Source organism: Pipistrellus hanaki (assembly GCF_964339955.1).
Source record: "Pipistrellus hanaki genome assembly, chromosome: 12".
NCBI lineage: Eukaryota > Metazoa > Chordata > Mammalia > Chiroptera > Vespertilionidae > Pipistrellus > Pipistrellus hanaki.
The window spans coordinates 54454663-54475572 of record NC_140514.1 but is presented as its reverse complement, the minus strand read 5'-3'; the positions used below and the strand labels follow the sequence as shown (position 1 = coordinate 54475572).

At 42.2% G+C, this 20910-nt stretch overlaps 1 protein-coding gene and 1 pseudogene across 2 annotated transcripts in view; one reads left to right on the top strand and one right to left on the bottom strand.

Moving 5' to 3' along the window:
* Positions 1-20910, top strand: part of VWA3B (von Willebrand factor A domain containing 3B) — a 119370-nt gene that overhangs the window by 7799 nt on the left and 90661 nt on the right. Inside the window, 3 exon segments of the mRNA XM_084900373.1 lie at positions 9770-9864; positions 10881-11131; positions 13093-13252. Coding sequence (XP_084756499.1) covers positions 9770-9864; positions 10881-11131; positions 13093-13252 — 506 coding nt within the window.
* On the bottom strand, positions 17976-20221 carry LOC311630859 (heat shock cognate 71 kDa protein-like; annotated as a pseudogene). Its single transcript has one exon. The product of its transcript is annotated as a heat shock cognate 71 kDa protein-like (transcript).

Genomic DNA, 20910 nt, shown 5'->3' with positions numbered 1-20910 from the left:
TGTTGATTTTTTTCTACTTTGTGTTCTCTATTTCATTGATATCGGCTTTGATCTTTATTATTTATTTTCTTTTACTTATTTTGAATTAAACTTAAGGTAGAAACTTAGATAATTAATTGTAAACCTTTTTTTCCTCTTCTAATGTAGTCATTGAGAGTTATAAGTACTTCCTCAAGCATTGCTTTAGTGGAATCCCACAAATCTTGATAGGTAGTGCTTTCATTATGAGTGAGTTAAAAATATTTTCCTTTTTTTTTTTTCCGTACTGTTTAATTTACAAATGTTTTAGGACTTTTAAAGATACCTTATTTTTGTTGGATTTCTAATTTAATTCTGTTGAGTTAGAGAACATAAGATTTTAATCTTTGGAAATTTACTGAGATTTGTTTTATGGCCCATCATATGTCTTGATGAATATTTCATATGGAGGGCTTGAGTGAGGATTTAAAAAAATATGTTTATATAGCCCCAACCAGTTTGACTCAGTGAATAGAGCATCAGTCTGTTGACTCAAGTGTCCCAGGTTCAATTCCAGTCAAGGGCATGTATCTTGGTTGCGGGCACATCCCCAGTAGGGGGTATGCAGGAGGCAGTTTATCGATGTTTCTCTCCCATCGATGTTTCTAACTCTTAATCCCTCTCCCTTCCTCTCTGTAAAAAAATCAATAAAATATATTTTTAAAAATGTTTATTTAAATGCTTTGATATTATATGTGAGCTTTTGAGATTGGTATTTTTTTTCACGTAATATTATTTATTTGAAATCTATCCAAGTTATTGCATGTATTAGTAGTGTGCTTCTTTTTTAAAATTTTAATGATTTTAGAGAGAAAGGAAGGAAGAGGCAAACGGAGAGAGAAACATAATTGTGAGAGAAAAACACTGATTGGCTGCCTTGCAGGCATCCCTACCAGGGACTGAACCTGCAATCTGGGCATGTGCCCTGACCTTTAATCAAACCAGTGACCTTATGATGCTCAACCAAGTGAGCCACACTGGCCAAAATGATAGTTTGTTTCTTTTTATTGCAAAATAGTGTGCCATAGTATGGATGTACCATCATTTAACCATTCACCCATTAAAAGACATTTGAGTACTTTCCAGTTCTGAGCTATTACAAATAAAGCTATGAACAATTGTTTACAGATTTTTGTATAGAACATAAGCTTTCATTTTATTGGGATAAATGCCCAGGAATGCAATTACTAGGTGGTATGTTAAGTATATGTTGTTTTACTGTTTTGTTAAGAAACTGCCAAACTATTTTCCAAAATGGCTATATTACTCACATGAGTAATTATGAAAGATAGCTTTTCCTCTTTATAACAGCGTTGAGTGTCAGCATCTAAAAATTTTAGCTGTTCCAATAGTTGTGTAGTAATATTTTGTTGTGGTTTTAATCTGTAATGCTCTAATGCCTAGGTTAGTTGAACATCTTTTCATGTGCTTATTTGCTCTATATCATCTTTGGTAAAATAAATGTTTATATCTTTTTATCATTTTCTAATTAGATTGTGTATGTCCCATTTCTGAGCACAGACTGTAATATTCTAGATCACAGGTACATGGTTTTATTTGATTTCCCATTTGGAACATACATTAGATATTAAAATTAATAAATACCTATTGACTGCAATTTATGCTTTGGCTTCTGTCTAGGACAGTTTCACCAGGTCTTTGAGAAATGATAACACCTCAATGAGGGTAATAGAAAGGAATCTTTCAAAAGAAAACTCCAATGTGAGGTGCAAACATTAAAAAATGTTGAGTTTTGAGAGTCTATTATATATTATAGAAATGAATCTTTTGTCACATATGTGGTCTGTAGATATAGTCTCTTAGCCTTTAGCTTGTCTTTTTATCCAGAACTTCTGTGTCTCAGCACAAAAGTTTTAAATTTTGATGGTCCCATTTGTTGACTATTTTCTTATATGGATCTTATTGAGTCTCAAAGAATTTCTCCTACTTTTCCCCCTAAAAATATTATAGTAAACATCCTACATTTAGCTCATGATAAATTTAGTTCATTTCTGTTTAAGATTCATTTTTTTGATTATGGATATCCATTTGCTCCAGGATTATTTTTTAAAAAGACTATTCTTCCTCTTTTGAATTGCTTTTGCATATTTATTAACAATTTGTTGGTTGTACTCGTATGGGGCTATTTCTGGGTTTTCTATTTTTTTCTACATATCTGTGTGTCTATCTCTCCACTAATACCAAACAGTCTTAATTACTATAACTACGTTATTACTATACTAGAGGCCCACTGCATGAAATTCGTGCATTGGGGGGTATATGTTTCTCAGCCCAGCCTGCACCCTCTCTAATCTGGGACCCCTCAGGGATGTCCGACTGCCCGTTTAGGCCCTATCCCAGAGATCGGGCCTAAATGGGCAGTCGGACATCTTTCTCACAATCCAGGACTGCTGGCTCCCAACCTCTTGCCTGCCTGACTGCCTGTCTGCCTGATTGCCCCTAACTACTTCTGCCTGCCAGCTTGATCATCCCCTAATCTCTCCCCTGCTTGCCTGGTAGCCCCTTACTGCCCTCCCCTGCAAGCCTGGTCACCCTTAACTGCCCTCCCCTGATGGCCTGATCACCCACAACTGCCCTCCCCTGCCAGCCATCTTGTGGCGGCAATTTTGTGTTCACATAGGGGCAGCCATCTTGTGTATTGGAATGATGGTCAATTTGCATATTATCTCTTTATTATATAGGATATAATGTCTTGAAATTGGATAGACTGATTTCTTCTACTTTATTCTTTTTAAATTGTTCCTTTATCTTTTCATATAAATTTCAGATAACCATGTCTATGTCTACAAAAAGATTCCTGGGATTTTGCTAGGAATTGGATTAAATCTGTATTTTAATTTAAGGAGAATTGATATCTTAGACCTGAATATCTTTCCATTTTTGTATGTTTTTTGATTTCCTTCATTCAGGTGTTTTGTATTTTTGGTATATGTCCTATACATGTTTTGTTAGATTTGTACTAAGTATTTCATTTTCTGAGGAATTATAAGTGATACTGTATTTAACAGTTTTATTTCCATATGCTTATTGCTAGTATATACAGAAATATTCTTGATATTTTTGTATGTTGCTCTTCTATCCTCTGAGCTTACCTAACTTATTAATTCTAAGAGGGTTTTTTTTTTTTTCTGCAGTTGACTCCTTCATATTTCTAGGTAGACCATGATGTCATCTCCAAATAGGAAAAGTTTCATTCTTCATTTCTGATCTCTATGTCTTGCATTTTCTTCTCTTGTGCTGGCTAGAGCTTCTAGAACTATGTTGAAGTGAAGGTGGAAATCTTTACCTCATTTCATATCTTAGGGGAAAGCTTTCAGTCTTTCACCATTAGCTATATGTCAGCAGTAGGTTTTAAAAAAATAAAGTTGAGGAAGGTCCTCTACATTTCTAGTTTTCTGAGAATTTTTATCATGAATGCTTGCTAAATTTTGTCATTTGAAAGGATCTTTTGATTTTTCTCCCCTGGGCTGTTAATATGGTTGGTTATATTGACTGGTTTTTGAATATTGAATCAGCCTTGTATCTTAGAATAAATACCACTTGGTCATGTTGTATAATTGTTTATATTGCTGAATTCTATATTTGCTGGTATTGTGTTAAGAGTTTTTGCACCTGTATTCATGGCAGATATTGGTCTTGAGTGTTTTCTTCTTTGAGATACTGCCTTTGGATGGTTTGGTATCAGGGTGATACTGGCTTCATATAATGGGTTGGGAAGTGTTTCCTTGTGTTTTATTTTCTGGAAAATATTGTGTAGAATGTTAATTCTTCTTTATAGGCTCAGTAGAATTATTGAGAGAACATGCTCAAGCCTGGGGATTTCTTCTGAAGAAATTTTGAATTACAAGTCCATTTCCTTAATGGATATGGGGCTATTCATATGATGTATTTCATATTGAGTGAGTTATAGTAGTTTTTGTTTTGAGGCATTGATTCATTTAATCTAAGCTGTTTAATTTATGTGTGTCAAATTGTTTGTGGTATTGCATTATTCTTTTCATGTTTGCAGGGTCATTAGTGATATTCCTTGTTTCATACCTTATATCAGTAATTCATGTTCTCTCTCCTCTTCTTTTTCTCTATCCCTCCCCCCCTTTCCTTCTTCCCTCCCTTCCTCCCTCCCTTCACTGTCTTCTCTCTCTTATTAATCTTTGTCTGAGGATATTTCCCCACTGATTTTTAGAGAGAATGGAAGGGAGGGGGAGAGACATAGAGAGACACACATAGATCGGTTGCCTCCCACACTCTCTCTGACTAGGACCGTGGGATTGAGCCTGCAAATGAGATATGTGCCCTTGACCAGAATCAAACCTAGGAACCTTCAGTCCTCTGGCTGATACTCTATCCACTGAGCTAAACTAGCCTGGGCCATGTATCTTTGTCCATCTTGCTAGAGTTTGCCAGTTTTTTTTTTTTGTTTGTGTTTTTTTTTTTTGGTATTAAAATACCAGTTTTTTTTTTTTTTTTTTTGTTTGTTTGTTTGATTTTTCTCTCTTGTTTTTATGTTCAATTTCATTGATTTCTGCCTTGATCTTGATTCTTTCCTTCTGCTTTCTTGATTTTATTTTGCTCTTCTTTTTATAGGTGGGAGTTTATATTATTGATTTGAGACTTTTCATCTCATTTTAAGTGTTAGAAATAAAGTGAGCCTCCCCCTCCCCCCAAGTCAGGGGTCCTCGTAGAACACAAAACACACTCAGGAGCCAGGCAGCAAGGTAAACATCATTATTTCTATGTAGAAGGGTGTGCACACATGGTCTGGAAGCGAGTGCACACTGAACAGGTGTACTGCTCAGTTGTGTGATCCCTGACACACGTGACCTGTCCTTTGCTCTTGATTGGAGCTCGGGCACATAGTCTTTCGAGATTGACTAATTCTAAGGGAGGGGTTGGCCTTTGCTGTTTCAAGATGGTGGCCCCCAGAGGAGCTGCAAGCCATGTGGCCAATATGGCAGCTGCCAAGCCACACAGTCCAACATGGCAGCTATCTAAACTGTTCTTTGACAGAAAAGATGACTTGTTTATTTTCACATTATGTAAGCATTTATTTTTATTTATTTCTAATATATTTTTATTGAATTTTTACAAAGAGGAAGGGAGAGGGATAGAGAGTTAGAAACATCGATCAGTTGCCTCCTGCATGCCCCCTACTGGGGATCAAGCCTGAAATCAAGATACATGCCCTTGACCAAAACCTGGGACCTTTCAGTCCATGCCTGATGCTCTATCCACTGAGCCAAACCAGTCAGGGCTATGTAAGAATTTAATGCTATAAATTTTCCTTTTGGCATGTTTGAGCTGTACCCCTCAAAATTTATATGTTGTATTATCATTTTTACTGAGTTTAAAGTATTTTTACTTCTGCTGAGACTTCCTCTCTGACCCATGGATTTTTTTTTTTTAAACATGTTATTTAGCTTCCAAAAGCTTGGAAAGTTTCCTGTTACCTTCTTGATTTTTAGTTTATTTCCATTGTGGACAGAGCACATACATGTTTGGTTTTAGTTATTTTTTAATATTTGTAATTTTTTTTATAGCCATGAATATGATTTATCCTGGTATATATTCTGTAGGTACTTGAAAATAATATATATTCTGCTATTGTATAGTTTTCTACAAATGTTGATTAGAGCCTCCTTATTGATGGTGTTGTTGAGTATCCTTCTTGATTTTCTGTTTAGTTCTATCAATTGAAATATCTAACTATTGTGGATTTGTCTATTTCTCCTCAGTTTCATCAGTTTTTGCTTTACATATTTTACAGTTTGTTGTTTGGAGTATATATGCTTAGGATTGCTATGCCTTCCTGGTGGAGTGACGCTTGGATCATTATATAATGTCTTGCTCTGTCCGTAGTAATATTTTTTGCTCTGTATTTTACTTTTCTGATATTAATATAGCCACTGCTTTCTTTTTATTAATACTTATATCATTTATATTTTAACTTTGTATATATATCATATTCGAAGCAAGTTTCTTAAAGATAGCCTATAGTTGGGTCATTAAAAAAAATCCCCTTTACCAGTCTTTTTTAATTGTTATATTTAGACAATTTACATTGAATGTAATTTTTGCTATGTTAGGCCTTGTGTACTATTTTTTAAAAATGTTTTCTATTTACTTTCTTTTTCCTACCTTAGGCTTACTTAAACATTTTTTAGAATTTCCTGTGTTTGTTTATTTAGAGTATTTTTAAAGTATATCTCTTCCGACAGCATTTTTAGTGGTTGTGCTTGGTATTACTTTATAAATACATAAATTATAAAAATCTACTTCTGTCAACACTTTACCAGTTTGATTGAAGAGTAGAAACTATATTTCCCTTTATGTATCTTTACTCTCCCCATTTAAAGTATCTATTTAGTTCGTTGCCCATTTTTTGATTGGGTTGTTTATCTTCCTTTTGTTAAGTTGCATGAGTTCCTTGTAAATGTTGGAGATTAAACCCTTATCGGAGATAACATCGACAAATATATTCTCCTATGCTTTCTTGTTGTTTTGTTGATGGTTTCTTTTGCTGTGCAGAAGCTTTTTATTTTTATGTAGTCCCATTTGTTTATTTTCTCTAGTTTTTATTGCCCTATGAGCTGTATCAGTGAAGATGTTGCTTTGGCATATTAAACATTTTTAATATATTCATAGGTATTGGCCACTATAACAATAGTAAATTTTAGAACATTTTCATCATCTTAGGAAGAAACCCAGTACTCCTTATTTACCCAACCTATCCCTCAACTGCCAACCCAAAGCAATCTACTTTATGTCTATAGATTTGCTTGTTCTGGATAGTTCATATATATGGAATCATATAATGTGGTCTTTTGTGATTGGCTTCTTTCACTTAACATAATGTTTTTAAGATTTATCAATGTTGTAGCATGAATTGGTACTTTCTTTCTTTTTATGGCCAACTAATATAAGGGGATGAATGGTATGGATATATCACAGTTGATTCATTCATCAGTTGATGCGTGGAAAGCTGATTCTTATTTTAGCATGTTGTTAACTTGGTTGGACTCAAACTACAAATGCTATCCTCCCTGTGAAAAGCTCACCAATGGTCTTCTTTCAAGGATTAATGCCAATCTAGTTTCTGCTTGTACTTGATTGCTCTCTAGTACCTTCAAGTAGCTATTTTTACATTTTTTTCCTCTGTGAGGATTTGCCTATAAAATTCATCATTGCTAGATGCAAAATTCACAATGCCTCATGTTTTAATAAGCAATTGCAGTTTATACAGTCTCCCGTAGGCTCATCTCCTCCAATCCCCCCAAACAGTACTCTTTCCTCATCCCAGGTGAATGTCTTAAGTAAAGAGAGAATATTGCTGGTGATTTCAAGTTGCTCAATCTGTGTCAGTTAAGAAATTGAACTCCTGGAAACATTTTATTTTTTATTATTTTTAAAAATATATTTTATTGATTTTTTACAGAGAGGAAGGGAGAGAGATAGAGAGCTAGAAACGTCGGTGAGAGAGAAACATCGACCAGCTGCCTCTTGCACACCCCCTACTGGGGATGTGCCCGCAACCAATGTACATTCCCTTGACCAGAATCGAACCTGGGACCTTTTAGTCTGCAGACCGATGTTCTACCACTGAGCCAAACCGGCTTCCGCTATTTAAAAAAATATATATATTTTATTGATTTTTTACAGAGAGGAAGAGAGAGAAAGAGAGTTAGAAACATCAATGAGAGAGAATCATCGATCAGCTGCCTCTTGCACACCCACTTCTGGGGATATGCCCGCAACCAAGGTACATGCCCTTGACCGGAATCGAACCCAGGACCTTTCAGTCCGCAGGCCGGCGCTCTATCCATTGAGCCAAACTGGTTTCGGCTGGAAACAGATTTTAGAGTTTGAGAGGTTTGAGTGTTGACAATGTAAGAAATGTCAAACCTGTAGAGAATATTTATTAGACAAATTGATGACAATTATTTGGAAGCAAAATCTCAACGGATTGAGAGAATGCTACAGATAATAGCCACTTTACAGTGTATTTTAGTTATTACTAGAGGCCTGGTGCACAAATTCATGCCATGTGGGGTCCCTCCCAGCCTATCAAGGCCGGCCTGATGAGGGGAGAGACTGTGGGAGGTTGGCCGGCTGCAGGAGGTTGGCTGTGGGAGTGCACTGACCCTCTGGTGCAGTGCATCAGAGCTACTGGTTGGTCATCCAGTCGTCCAGTTATAACAATAGCTGAGGCTTTTATATATAGAGATTATTATTATTATCATCATTATTATTTCCTTTTTTTCTTTTTTTTTCTTTTACAAATTCCTTTAATAACTACGACTTTCTTTTTATTTTTAAAATCCTCACCCAAAGGTATTTTTCCATAGATTTTTAACAAAATTTTTAAAAAATATATTTTATTGATTTTTTACAGAGAGGAAGAGAGAGGGATAGAGAATTAGAAACATTGATGAGAGAGAATCATCGATCAGCTGCCTCTTGCACACCCTCCACTGGGGATGTGCCTGCAACCAAGGTACATGCCCTTGACCGGAATCAAACCTGGGGACCTTTCAATCTGAGGGCCGTTGCTCTATCCACTGAGCAACAGTGGTGACAGCCCCAGTAGACAGTCTCAATTAAGGTAAAGATTGACATTTATCAAGGAAAATACTGACCTAGAACATGACTACTCACCACAACTCGCTTTTAGTTAGGAACTTTTAATCTCAGAGTATCCTATATACTTTCGGTGTCTGAGTTTGTAGGCCCTCTCTGCAGGCCTTCCCTGAACTTGTTAGGTTTAATATGTGGCCCCCTTTTTGCCCACATGATTGAAATTATTGCTGATGGAATTGAATAGTTAATTCTTTACTCTTTATTATTATGAACATTGAGCTGCAAGTCTTGTAAATTTTATCATCCCTGATGATTTGGGACCAAGCCCGGCCAGGGAAGCTGTAAAATTCAGCCTTATCCTTTCTGCCTTTCCAAAGTAGGCTGTCATCCTGCCTCCCTAGAAAGGCAGAGAAGAGGACATACTAGGGCAAAGAGTACCCCCATTCTTCTTCTATCATTGGAACTTAACAACAACAACAAAATAATCATCACAATGAGAACATCTCTGGGAAGCCTTGCCTCATCTTCTGTCCTGCCAACTCAGTCTTTGAATCCTTTCTGTTTTCTTCTGTTCCATGAAGGATAACATGTTTTAGCAGCATTGTATTCCCATTCCGTGAGCACTGTGTGTATCACGTGGTGGGTGCTCAATATGTGTTTGTGCAACAGATAGTGAAGAGTTGAGCACATAATCTGAGAAAACCTTGTGGTTTTGAATTCTGTGTGAGTATTCTGAATCCATTACCTGCTTGTTTCATTCACTCATCTATTTATGAACACCCACTTGGGAGAACAATAGACAATATCTGAGTTGAACTTTTAAAATTCTGAAAACAAGTCCAAGTCATGAATAAAAGTTTTGAAAAATTAAACATAATTTCTGTTTTCTTGTTGACCTCTGATTTAATCATACTGGACAAACGAACCAAGAAGCAAATTCTATTTCCCTCCTCATTCATTCATGCATTAAAGTATTCCCATGTCCTAAGCAGTTACATTTTAGCACCTAGAAGTACTTCAGAATGCAAAGCATCACAGAGTGTTGCTGTCATTGGGAATCTGAATGGTGTCAGAGAAAAGCATTTTGGAATAAAAATAAAGGTTGTTAATGCACCATTTTGATACTTTTTGTGTTTTTTTTAAAATAAAAATACAGATTATGTGACTTCTCTGGGGAGATTTGTGGCTTCCCGGTATGCCAACGGACTATTTCCACGGGTCTACAGAGCAGAAGATGGTACAGCATACAATGTAAGTGGAAATTCCCTCAAGGGACAGGCCCTGTGATCCCTGCTGAGGTCTGGAGTGGCCTGTGAAGAGAGGTTTACTGCTTCCAGTGATGCTGGAGCTGGAGGAATAAGTGGGAGGGACAAGGGGATGGTGAAGGAAAGAATTTAAGACAGACGGGCCAGTGTGAACCACCGCATGAATTACACGGTACGTTCAAAAGACAATGTAGGTATTTGGGAGTGTTCTGAGGGTTGTTGAAGTTTTTAAATGGTACCAGATTCTAATTTTGATTCCACACAGAAGAAGTATAATTCTTTCTTATTCTTTTCCCATGTCTCCTATCACCTTGCACCCTGAAAGGCCTTGCACGACTGTGCCAGGCCTGTGTGGATGATGGTTTATTTGTGTATGCAAGAAATGGCCAGCAAGCCTGTCACCGTTCAGTGTCAGCCCTGACAGGTGTGGTGGCAGCTGTAGGTGACCAAGTGATCCAGCTGCAGGGGAGCCTGGCTTGGGAGAGGATACAGGATAGAGGTCTGAGCAGGAGGGTGGTCACCGGCGCAGCATCCTTGGAGGAAGCCGGCAGGTGTGTTCGCCTGGTTAGAAGCATTTTCAGAAATATTTTTGGCATGTTGTATTTAGGAAAACTTTTTAGTGATGCTTATAAAAATAAGCTTATCTCTTTTTTTCCTCCTTAATTTCTTAAAAGTTTCCCTGGAAATTTTCTGATAATGATTATTCTATAACTGTAGATAAAACATGATCTAGAAATAGATTTTTTTTTTAAAAAGAATGATAACATATGGTCTTTTCTCCTGTGGGGAATCAGCCACAGGTGTTTAGCTGTCAGACTAGAACACTTCCTTTTGGATTATTGGGGTTTGGAGGTCATCTACAAAATTGTTATTAATGCAGTTCTTGACGGCAGGGGCCTTGACTCAGTGGGCCCCATTGTTCTTCGCTGCACTGTGGTTCAGGTGACTTATTTTGGTATCCTATTTATTTATTTAATAATTTATTTATTTTATTTCATTAAGCTAACAGCTAAATCAGAACTGATCTATCAATTTGTGGAACATTTAAAACAAGCGGTGGAGAGGTGTGAGCAGCGGATAAACTGGCTCACCAGCAAAAGCCGGCAGATTTTCGGTGTCATCTTGGAACAGGGCATCACTATGGTGCTGGATTTTGGCGACATGCGGGAGGAGGAGCTCAGCCTGTGCCAAGAGGCTCTAATAATGGTCCTTGAGGAGCAGGTGGCTCACATAGCCAAGTTCAATATCATATGGTGAGTTTCCCATGGACACAGGATACTTCAATGAAACTTCATGGGCAATTTTCATTTATTTGGAGTTAAGTAGCATAACTAACATAGTTAGCTCTATTGGGGGTGGGGGCGGAGGAGGATGGAATTTTGTAATTTCCTAGAATATAGAATTCCAGGAGAAAACCCACAGTGAATATCTTAGAAAACTTTTATCTGCTTTGTACTTGGTATTTTAGTTTTCAAATTAGGAGAGATTTAGAAACACACTTTTCTTCAATGCATGGCAAGATGAAAAAGTGTAAGAATATGGATTATATTGAGTAAAAATCCCTTTACTCATTTTAGATTTTAGCTTGGATAGTGGATTTAAACTCGTCACAAATTTCATTGGATTTCAGACTGAGCTTGCAACTCAGGTTGATCTCTCCATAAGTTCTCCCTCGAATCAGAACAACAGGTGGTTGGCTTCATATTAATAGAATCTCCCATATTTCAAGGTTTTTGTGATCAATCATTCACGGACTCTTGGACTTGAGAGGGTTTGGACAGTGGGCCAGTTTTCCATGTGGAACAGTGGCTGCAGCTCCCTGACGAGAAGCACTGGAAGGGGGCCATCTACCTGAGTTTTTCCTTTCCTTTTTAGTTGAATTTATTGGGGTAACACTGGTTAATAAACTGAGTTGTTGTTTTTTTTGAAAATAAAATATTTTTAGCTAAATAGATGACATCTTTGGGAATGCTGCCAAATTGTGTCCTATCCAATGTTCCTGCTCCTGTCTCAGATCTATTGAAGGAAATAAATGCTTAAGTCTACCACACTTTAGCTTTCTTGGAAATGCTCTAGCATATGTGCCACACGGCCAGATTCTCTACCGGGAAGGCCGCACAGGTGGCACTCGTGTGCGGCGGCCTCTGTCTCTGGAGGCGGGCTCCGAGAAACAGCTCAGGATGGTTCACTGAGGCCATGCTTCACATCATTCTTATAATCATAAACATATGATTCAAATAGTTCACTGAACTATAAACATGGAGATGAATACATTCAAATGGCTGTTTTTGAAATAAAAATTATTTAATAAATTTAAAAGACTTATGCTATGTTGAACTCAGAACAATACTATTTTTTATAAAGTATGTTTTTATTGTTTTGTTGTGTTTAGAGAGAGAAGGGGAGATAGAAACATTAACATTGATTGGCTTTCTCCTACTGGGGATTGAGCCCTAACTGGGAATTGAACCGGTGATTTCCTGATGCATAGGTCAATGCTCAACCACTGTGCAACACCAGTCAGGCAGAGCAAAACTATTTTTAATTCAAAAATACAACTGATGGGATTCTTTCAGAACCATGAAAACAATGTAATAAAAGAACCAGAATTTTATAGTAATACAATTGTTGTTGATTTGCAAATCTTAATTCTGTGAATCCTTATAAATTTACTACTAATAGAAGACAGTTCATATAAATCTGCCTGTTTATGAAAATAACTTCCTTAATAATTTTTAAAAATATATTTTTATTGATTTCAGAGAGGAAGGGAGAGGGAAAGAGAGATAGAAACATCATTGATGAAAATCATTGATTGGCTGCCTCCTGCACACCCCCTACTGGGGATCGAACCTGCAACCTGGGCATTTGCCCTTGACCAGAATCGAACCCAGGACCCTTCAGTCCATAGGCTGATGCTCTATTCACTGACACAAACTGGCTAGGCACTTCCTCAATAATTCAAATGTACTTTATAGTGTTTGAAACTCTCTGTTCTCTGTAGTATTTTCTAAGTCAGTGCAGCTGATGGAAGGTAGTGGTGCTTGGAAATCGGTCTCAGAACCACCAGTGTTGTTGGTATCTCTCAGAAGGCTGGGAGCTGCTTTTCTTCTCTCAGTGCTAACGTGAAGTGGCTTATTGCTCAGGACTGAGGGTGAGGGCTGACAGCTGTCGTTGACCGCTACCGGTGACAGCCCCATGCGATTCCTTTCAGGGCGTCTGGAGAGCCTGTGAAATGGCAGGAGAATGCTGCTCCTGTGACGGAACAATCCGTAGCTGCCGCCATCAGTTGGCTTGAGAAACTGACCTTCGAACAGGCTCCAAGCCAGGCTAGCCGCCTGGATGCTCTGCAGGAAGCTGGGAAAGACAGAACTGTAAGTGTGTGTCCGGGGCTGGCCCCAGGTCACGAAGGTGGCTTCAAGCTTATGTCTCACACTCAGTATCCTACTGCTGTTCAGCCGATCCGGGTCCCTTCCCAGGGGCATCTCACAGGGGCTGCCTCATCGGCATTGAAGAGCCCCATAAGCCTTAATCCTATTCTCCTCTGAACTTGGAACCAAGGGAGACAGTGACAAGCCCCACACAGGGATCGGAATCACAGCTTTGGTGGTGGCAGAGCTGGACCAACCAAAATGAGACTTCCTAACACCTGTCCTCTGGGCTCCCTCATTTAGTCCCTGCCAGTAGGACCACATGCTGCTCAGAGCCACTGAGCATGGGGGAAGGACAGGGTGTTAGCCCTGGTTCTGCATCTCTAACACTTTAATCCCACTCTTGTTCTCCTGACAAGTAGATGAACCAGGCAGTTCTTGTGGGAGGAGAGGCTGCAGGAGTCCTCATAGCACCCTTCGGATGAGGAAGCAGGGCTTCCCCCACGTCCACGTTCTGAAGCTTCCCACTTCCCCTTCTCACAAAGGGCCTGTCATGTGCTTTCCAAGGTGATGTACACCCATGTCAATGAGTCATCCATTTCAAATGTGAACTTATTCACATATTCATATTTTGATAGTGACCTTTGGAAATAAAGATTTATCTGGAAGAAGTGATGGATGGTGGTGTTTTATGTGTCTTTTAGCCACAAGGATTGTGTTTTGTGAGTGACTCTAAGGGTAGAACTGTCAAGGGTTGTGGCAAGCCAGAGAGGAAGTCCTCTGGGCAGGTGGGGCCTTTGACCTGCCTTAACTCCCTGCATGGGGTGGGTCCCCATTCCTTTGAGATACAGTTAATTAATGCCTATTAATTAGTATTAACATTTAATTGCTTTCCCAATCCTGGAAGCTGGGGAATTCTATAGATTTCAAGCTTTATTCTGCTGCATTAAGAAGTCCTTTCTTGGGCAAGAAGGCCACGTGCTGGCACCTTGAAAGGGTAGTCAGTGGTCACCAGGCTTTGTTTATTGATACTGAGGAGGATAGTTTGACATTGGAAACACATTGTTTATCCTCACGAAGCCAGAAGAGCAAATGTTTCCCATTAAAGAAGAACAGAATACAACCTACTTTGTTCTTTGGCCTTTTAAGTTTGTCTTAACATCTGTAAAATTTCAAGTTCTGGACATTGTAATTAGCATTCAAGAAATGGAACATTTCACAGGCTCGTGTGTGTGTGTGTGTGTGTGTGTGTGTGTGTGTGTGTGTCTGTGCTGTGCGCACGCGCCCTCATGGGTGTTTTCTTTTTTTTTTTTTCTTTTTTTTTTTTTTTTAAATCAATCTTTATTGTTCATATTATTACAAAGTTTCCTCATTTCTTCCCCCCTCCACCAGGTTCCCACCCCACCCTCCGCCCCCTCCCCATCCCCCATTGTCCTCATCCATAGGTGCACAGTTTATGTTCAGTCTCTTCTTCCCTCCCTTTCCCCGATAGTAAATCCCTTTTCAGATAGTAAATCTGTTACTTAGCATTTTCTCATCAATAATACCTCCACATGCCCAATGATACACTTCACACAAAAGACATTTCCAAATAGGTCAACCAGCCTCATCCAGGCCCCACTCATGGGTGTTTTCTTTCTCTGTTCACCTTATCACAGCTGACTGACAACTTTACTGCAAGATTTCCCAGTGACCTTGATTTTCTATTTACTCACCTCTGGTTTGTGCTTTTCTTTTCTCTGGGCTTCATCCCAGCGCAGGAAATATGGAACATTTTAGTGATTTCCAGGGAAGTCCAGAAGAGGAAGAACCCAAAAAGTGGCTTATATGCATGATTGTCAAATGCCACCTGAAACTCTTGGGGAGAGACTGTGGAGTGTGGCGAATGCAAAGTGCATTTAGACAGGTGGTCTGTCCACCTAGAGCTTTGCCTAGTTGTGTTCCCAAGGGAAATTCTATAAATACAACCGCCTCGTGGATAAAACTGCCATGCCTATGCTTTATGAGGAGTAAAACAAAGCTCGCATGTGTGTGTAGGGTGGGGTGGGAGGGAATGGGTCCTCTGCTCGGTGAAACTCAGTCCACCCAGTGAGTTTTACACTCATCCACGTTGCTGCCGTTTGCTATGACTAGAAAAGATTTGGGCTCAAGGAACTTGAACCATAAAGCTAAACACCCAGACGTTTCCTATTGATGATAACCTGCTTTGGGTTAGTATCTCCCATAGTGAGTCCTGAGAGGAACCAAGAAAGTGAGTATTGTCTTGTGTCCAGAGACTTACTCGGAAGTTGGGTTTTTGTATCAGGTCCACGTGAGAAGGGAGGGCTGTCCCATGTGGTTGGTCACAGGGAAGGAGGATGTTCAGAGGCCTCTGGCCTCCTCCAGACTGAGCTTTGTTGCCACAGATCGGCCGGGACGATGGGACAGAGGGATGAGCATGAGCCTTCCAGTCCAGAGGAGCCGGGCAGAGGGTGGGGGTCGCTTACATCTCTAATGATGGCAGGTGACGAGCACTGTACATGGTGAAGTGCTGAAGTGTCCTGGTTCAGGGGGAGGGCAGCCTGGGGTACTGGAGGTATTCCGTAGCTTAGAGGGGCTGGCATCACCCTCAGGGCTGGGTAGTACACTGCGGTCCCTGCACGCGTCTTTTGGAAGTTGGAAAATGCTCGGTCTTTATGAGGAGGAGGAGGTGCAGGAGGCCCCAGAAGGCCTGCTGGCCCAGGACATGAAGGGTTTTGTTAGAAGGAAAGACTGGTGATCTCGGCTGCCTGAGAAGCTAACCAGGGGCTTTGCCTAGGTTTACTAGATGCAAGGCCAGGTCAGCTTACCTGTCCAGGCCTCAGTTTCTTCATCTGTAAACTGGGCATGAAGGTAATTCATATTCCATAGACTGCTGTGTAAAATAATTTATGTTTAGCTTATTATCCCAAATAGCAGATGACCCCAGAGCCATTTCACTTTCAAAGGCATTTTTGCCAGTTTGGGGAGGGGCTGGTGGTAGGCAGCATATCATCTTCCTCCGTTTTTCTCAGTGTTGTTTTGAGAGCGACCGGCAAGGCAGAAGGGCAGAAAGGAGAAAGGGCGCAGGAGGAGGGCAGGACAGGCGGCCTCGTGGGAAGCAGGTAGCTCAGGTCCCTGCGAGCCGGCCAGAAACAGACAGGAGCTGAGGGTGAACTTAATGAGTGACCCTGTCACCTTCCGAGGGAAGGAAATCCCGACTCACTGCTGCCACAGCAGTGTTTAGTTTGATGAAATCTCGAGGGGAAGCGTTCTGGACAGGGATTTCAGACTCCTGGGTTACTGCCAGAGCAAAGCAGCAGTCTGCCTGCCTGCCTGCCTGCCCACCCGCCTGCAGGCGTGCTGCGGGGTGTCAGCCGACAGACCACCTAGAGATGTTTACCCTCACTGACCTCCCTGCTGAGCTGGCAAACCCAGAAGGTGCCCCGTCTGTTCCCCGCCTCAGACCGTGTGCGAATTTAGATCCTCTGAGAGGTGCAACACTTGGCACCAACACAGCTGAAACTCTCATTACTAGGAGTAGCTCAGTGGTGTCTGCACTGCATCTTACACAAATAACAGCAGGAGAAAATGCATTTAGTGCGCTTGCTGGAGGAACAATCCTTTCTAATAAGGAGGGAATATGCTAATTGATCCTCAAACCATTGAAAAGATGGCAGTGCCCACAGCTAAAGAGGGAATATGCTAATTGACTGCCACGCCCTCAAATATGGCAGCGCCCATAGCCACAAGATGTCAGTGCCCAGTCCCTTCAGCCTCGCTGGGGTGGCAGGCCTGCAGCAATGCCTGTCCTGCCCCCAGGCAGGCCCGGCCTCTCCATGCACCTGCCTCCAGAGTCCCCCGGTCCTCTCATCCTCCTCAGCCGCCCAAGGCTGGCCTGAGGCACAGGCAAGCCTCAGATGGCAGCTACCCAGGTGCCCAGGGCCAACCGAGGCTCAGGTAACCAGGGCTGGCTGAAGCTTGAGCTGCCAGCAGTGGCAGCAGCAGAGGTGTGATGGGGCATTGCCTTTCCATGATTGCCGGGTCCCCTCCTGCCCCTAAAGGCTCCAAGACTGTGAGAGGGGGCAGGCCGGCTGAGAGACTCCCTCTTCAGTGCATGAATTTTCATGGGCCTCTAGTCTTAGGAGTAACGAGGAATTCAGACAACACTGCTCCTCCTGCCACTTGGGTGACTGGCTGAGAGCATGTGCCACTTGCCTCAGTCTTTACTCCCATTCCATCCTTTTTAAAGTCAGAGCTGGAGTTAAAAGGCCTGAGAAGAAGTGAGGGTGGGAGGTGGGGCAGGCATAGGGGGCTCTTTCGTGTTGGAAGAGGGTTGTGGCTGCAATATGTTGGTCTCTGCTCCCACTGTGGTCTCCTAGTTCCTGGCCTGCGTCCTCCATCACCCTGCCCCCTCCTGGCTCCGGGGTGCACAACCTGCCCTGGCCGCTGCCCACAGGGTGTCCTAACCAGTTGGGGAGCTGATCATAGGCCTATCTCTGTGCCAGGTGGCTGTGAGTCCCAGGTTGGACGTCTAGGGGAGATCACTGATGGTTTACCTTCTGCTACAGGGGCCTGTGATTAGAGCAGAGAGAGGCTCGTAAGTCCTAAAGGATAGGGCATCTCTTTATCTCTCAAAGATGGGCTTCCCCCCAGGCATGTGGAGACAATCCATCTCGGTGTGGGCAGGCAGGTGTAGTGCTCTGCAGTGCGGGCTGTCCCTGGGCTCTTTTATTTTTTTTATGTTGCCAATTTTAAATAGTTTTATTTAAGACATCGCATTTTCCACTTTACAATACAGTTATAAAGTGCATTATATTTCCTTTCCCTGTGCACAGTCCATATTCAAGTATCAAGAATGCCCAGTTATTTACTATACAGCAGCTTAACTTCTAAAACTGCCATGGAATTTGCTACAAATTTGGGTCCTTCAATATTTTGTGTGGAACAATGCTAGATCTATGCTTAAGCTGGCTTAGTCCACCTCTTCAATGGTGGGCCCAGAGGAGGCACCGCCAGAGGGAGGCGCTCCGCCACCGGGGAAGCCCCCAGGCATTCCTCCTGGCATGCCCCCTGCACTCTGGTACAGCTTGGTAATGATGGGGTTGCAGACCTTTTCCAACTCTTTCTGCTGGTGTTCAAATTCTTCCTTTTCTGCAGTCTGGTTCCTATCAAGCCAGTTAATGATTTCATTGCACTTGTCAAGAATCTTCTGTTTGTCCTCATCATTGATCTTTCCTTGAAGTTTCTCATCCTCAACAGTTGCTTTCATGTTGAATGCATAGGATTCAAGTGAATTCTTGGAAGACACCTTGTCCCGCTGCTTCTCATCTTCCGCTTTGTACCTCTCAGCTTCTTGGACCATGCGCGCAATGTCTTCCCTGCTCAGACGGCCCTTGTCGTTGGTGATGGTAATCTTGTTCTCCTTTCCTGTACTCTTATCCACAGCAGAGACATTAGGATGCCGTTGGCATCAATATCAAAAGTGACTTCAATCTGAGGAACACCACGAGGTGCAGGAGGTATGCCTGTGAGCTCAAACTTGCCAAGCAGGTTGTTGTCCTTGGTCATGGCACGCTCACCTTCATAAGCCTAGATGAGCACACCTGGCTGGTTTTCGGAGTAGGTGGTGAAGGTCTGCGTCTGCTTGGTGGGGATGGTGGTGTTGCGCTTGATCAGGACTGTCATGACGCCGCCAGCCGTCTCAATGTCGAGGGAGAGAGGGGTGACATCCAGCAGCAGCAGATCTTGAACATTCTCAGATTTGTCTCCGGAGAGAATGGCTGCCTGGACAGCTGCACCGTAAGTGATAGCCTCATCAGGGTTGATGCTCTTATTCAACTCTTTTCCATTGAAGAAGTCCTGGAGGAGTTTCTGAATCTTGGGGATGCGAGTAGAGCCACCCACCAGGACAATATCATGGATCTGGGATTTGTCGAGCTTGGCATCCCGAAGGGCTTTCTCTACAGGGTCCAGGGTGCCACGGAAAAGGTCAGCATTCAATTCTTCAAATCGGGCACGTGTGATAGAGGTATAGAAGTCGATTCCTTCATAGAGTGAATCAATCTCAATACTGGCCTGGGTGCTGGAAGAGAGGGTACACTTAGTGTGTTCACAAGCAGTACGAAGGTGATGGACAGCCCTCTTGTTCTCACTGATATCCTTCTTGTGCTTGCGTTTGAACTCTGCAATGAAATGGTTGACCATTTGGTTGTCGAAGTCTTCTCCACCTAAGTGGGTGTCCCCAGCTGTAGATTTGACCTCAAAGATGCCATCTTCAATTGTGAGGATTGACACATCGAAAGTGCCACCTCCCAAGTCAAAGATCAGCACGTTTCTTTCAGCTCCAACCTTTTTGTCCAGACTGTAAGCAATAGCAGCGGCAGTTGGCTCATTGATGATTCTAAGTACATTGAGACCAGCAATAGTTCCAGCACTTTGGTGGCCTGACGCTGAGAGTCATTGAAGTAAGCAGGTCCTGTGACAGCAGCATTGGTAACAGTCTTCTCAAGGTAGGCTTCGGCGATCTCCTTCATCTTTGTCAAAACCATGGATGACACCTTCTCTGGATAAAAGCTTTTTGTCTCTCCCTTGTATTCCACTTGGACCTTAGGCCTGCCAGCATCATTCACCACCATGAAAGGCCAGTGCTTTATGTCAGACTGGACAATGGCATCATCAAACCTACGTCCAATCAAGCGCTTGGCATCAAAGACCATGTTGGTAGGATTCATTGCTACTTGATTCTTTGCACATCACCGATCAATCGTTCAGTGTCAGTAAAGGCAACATAACTAGGGGTGGTTCAGTTTCCCTGATCGTTGGCAATTATTTCCACTTTTCCATGCTGGAATACACCCACACATGAGTAGGTGGTGCCAAGATCAATGCCAACTGCAGGTCCCTTCGACATGGTTGCTGGCGTGTGCGTTCGGCTGGCACAGACCATCCAGAGCTGGTGTCCCCGCGTTCAATGAGCCCTGGGCTCTTTTATGTAAGTGTAGGTCAACTTGTTTAAACCTGGTCGTGAGGTAAACTGCACTCTCTCTCTTTTCTTTATTAGAATTACTTGCCCCAAGTTACAGAGCTCACGGGGGTGTGGGTGGGTGGGTGGTGGGGGGGGGGTGCCATGGAAGGCAAATCCTGGGAGGAAGCAGAGCATTGAGGTCACTGTAGGACCGTTGTCACAGGGCCCTCGGTGGGTTTGACATCACTCTAAATTAAGCAGGCAGCTTTTGGGGATTGTCTCCTATCTGGTGAGGTGCATCTTCCAGATGCCTGATTGAAGGGGTGTGTGTGTGTGTGTGTGTGTGTCCTGACACAGGGGCTGTTCATTCTCTCGTTGTCATGGCGGGTGGACCTGGCCCTTCGCCTCCTGTGTGAAGTCCGGACAGCCTCACCCTGCTCCAGGCTTGCACTTCCCTGTGAGATGAGACCAGAGGATGAACCAGCCGGGAATGTGTCTTCCTGCCACAGTCCGCCTCAGACCAAGGATGGAGGAGTTGGATTGTAGCGATCTGGCTCCGCCATGGAAATGGCCGATAAGCTTCCTGCCCGCAGTGGCTGTGTGGCTTCATGTTGAAAACAGCTGCTCCTGCTCCTGCTCCTGCTCCTGCCCTGTGTGCTGCAATCATGGGCCCACAGGAAGCTCCTCTCCAGCCTGC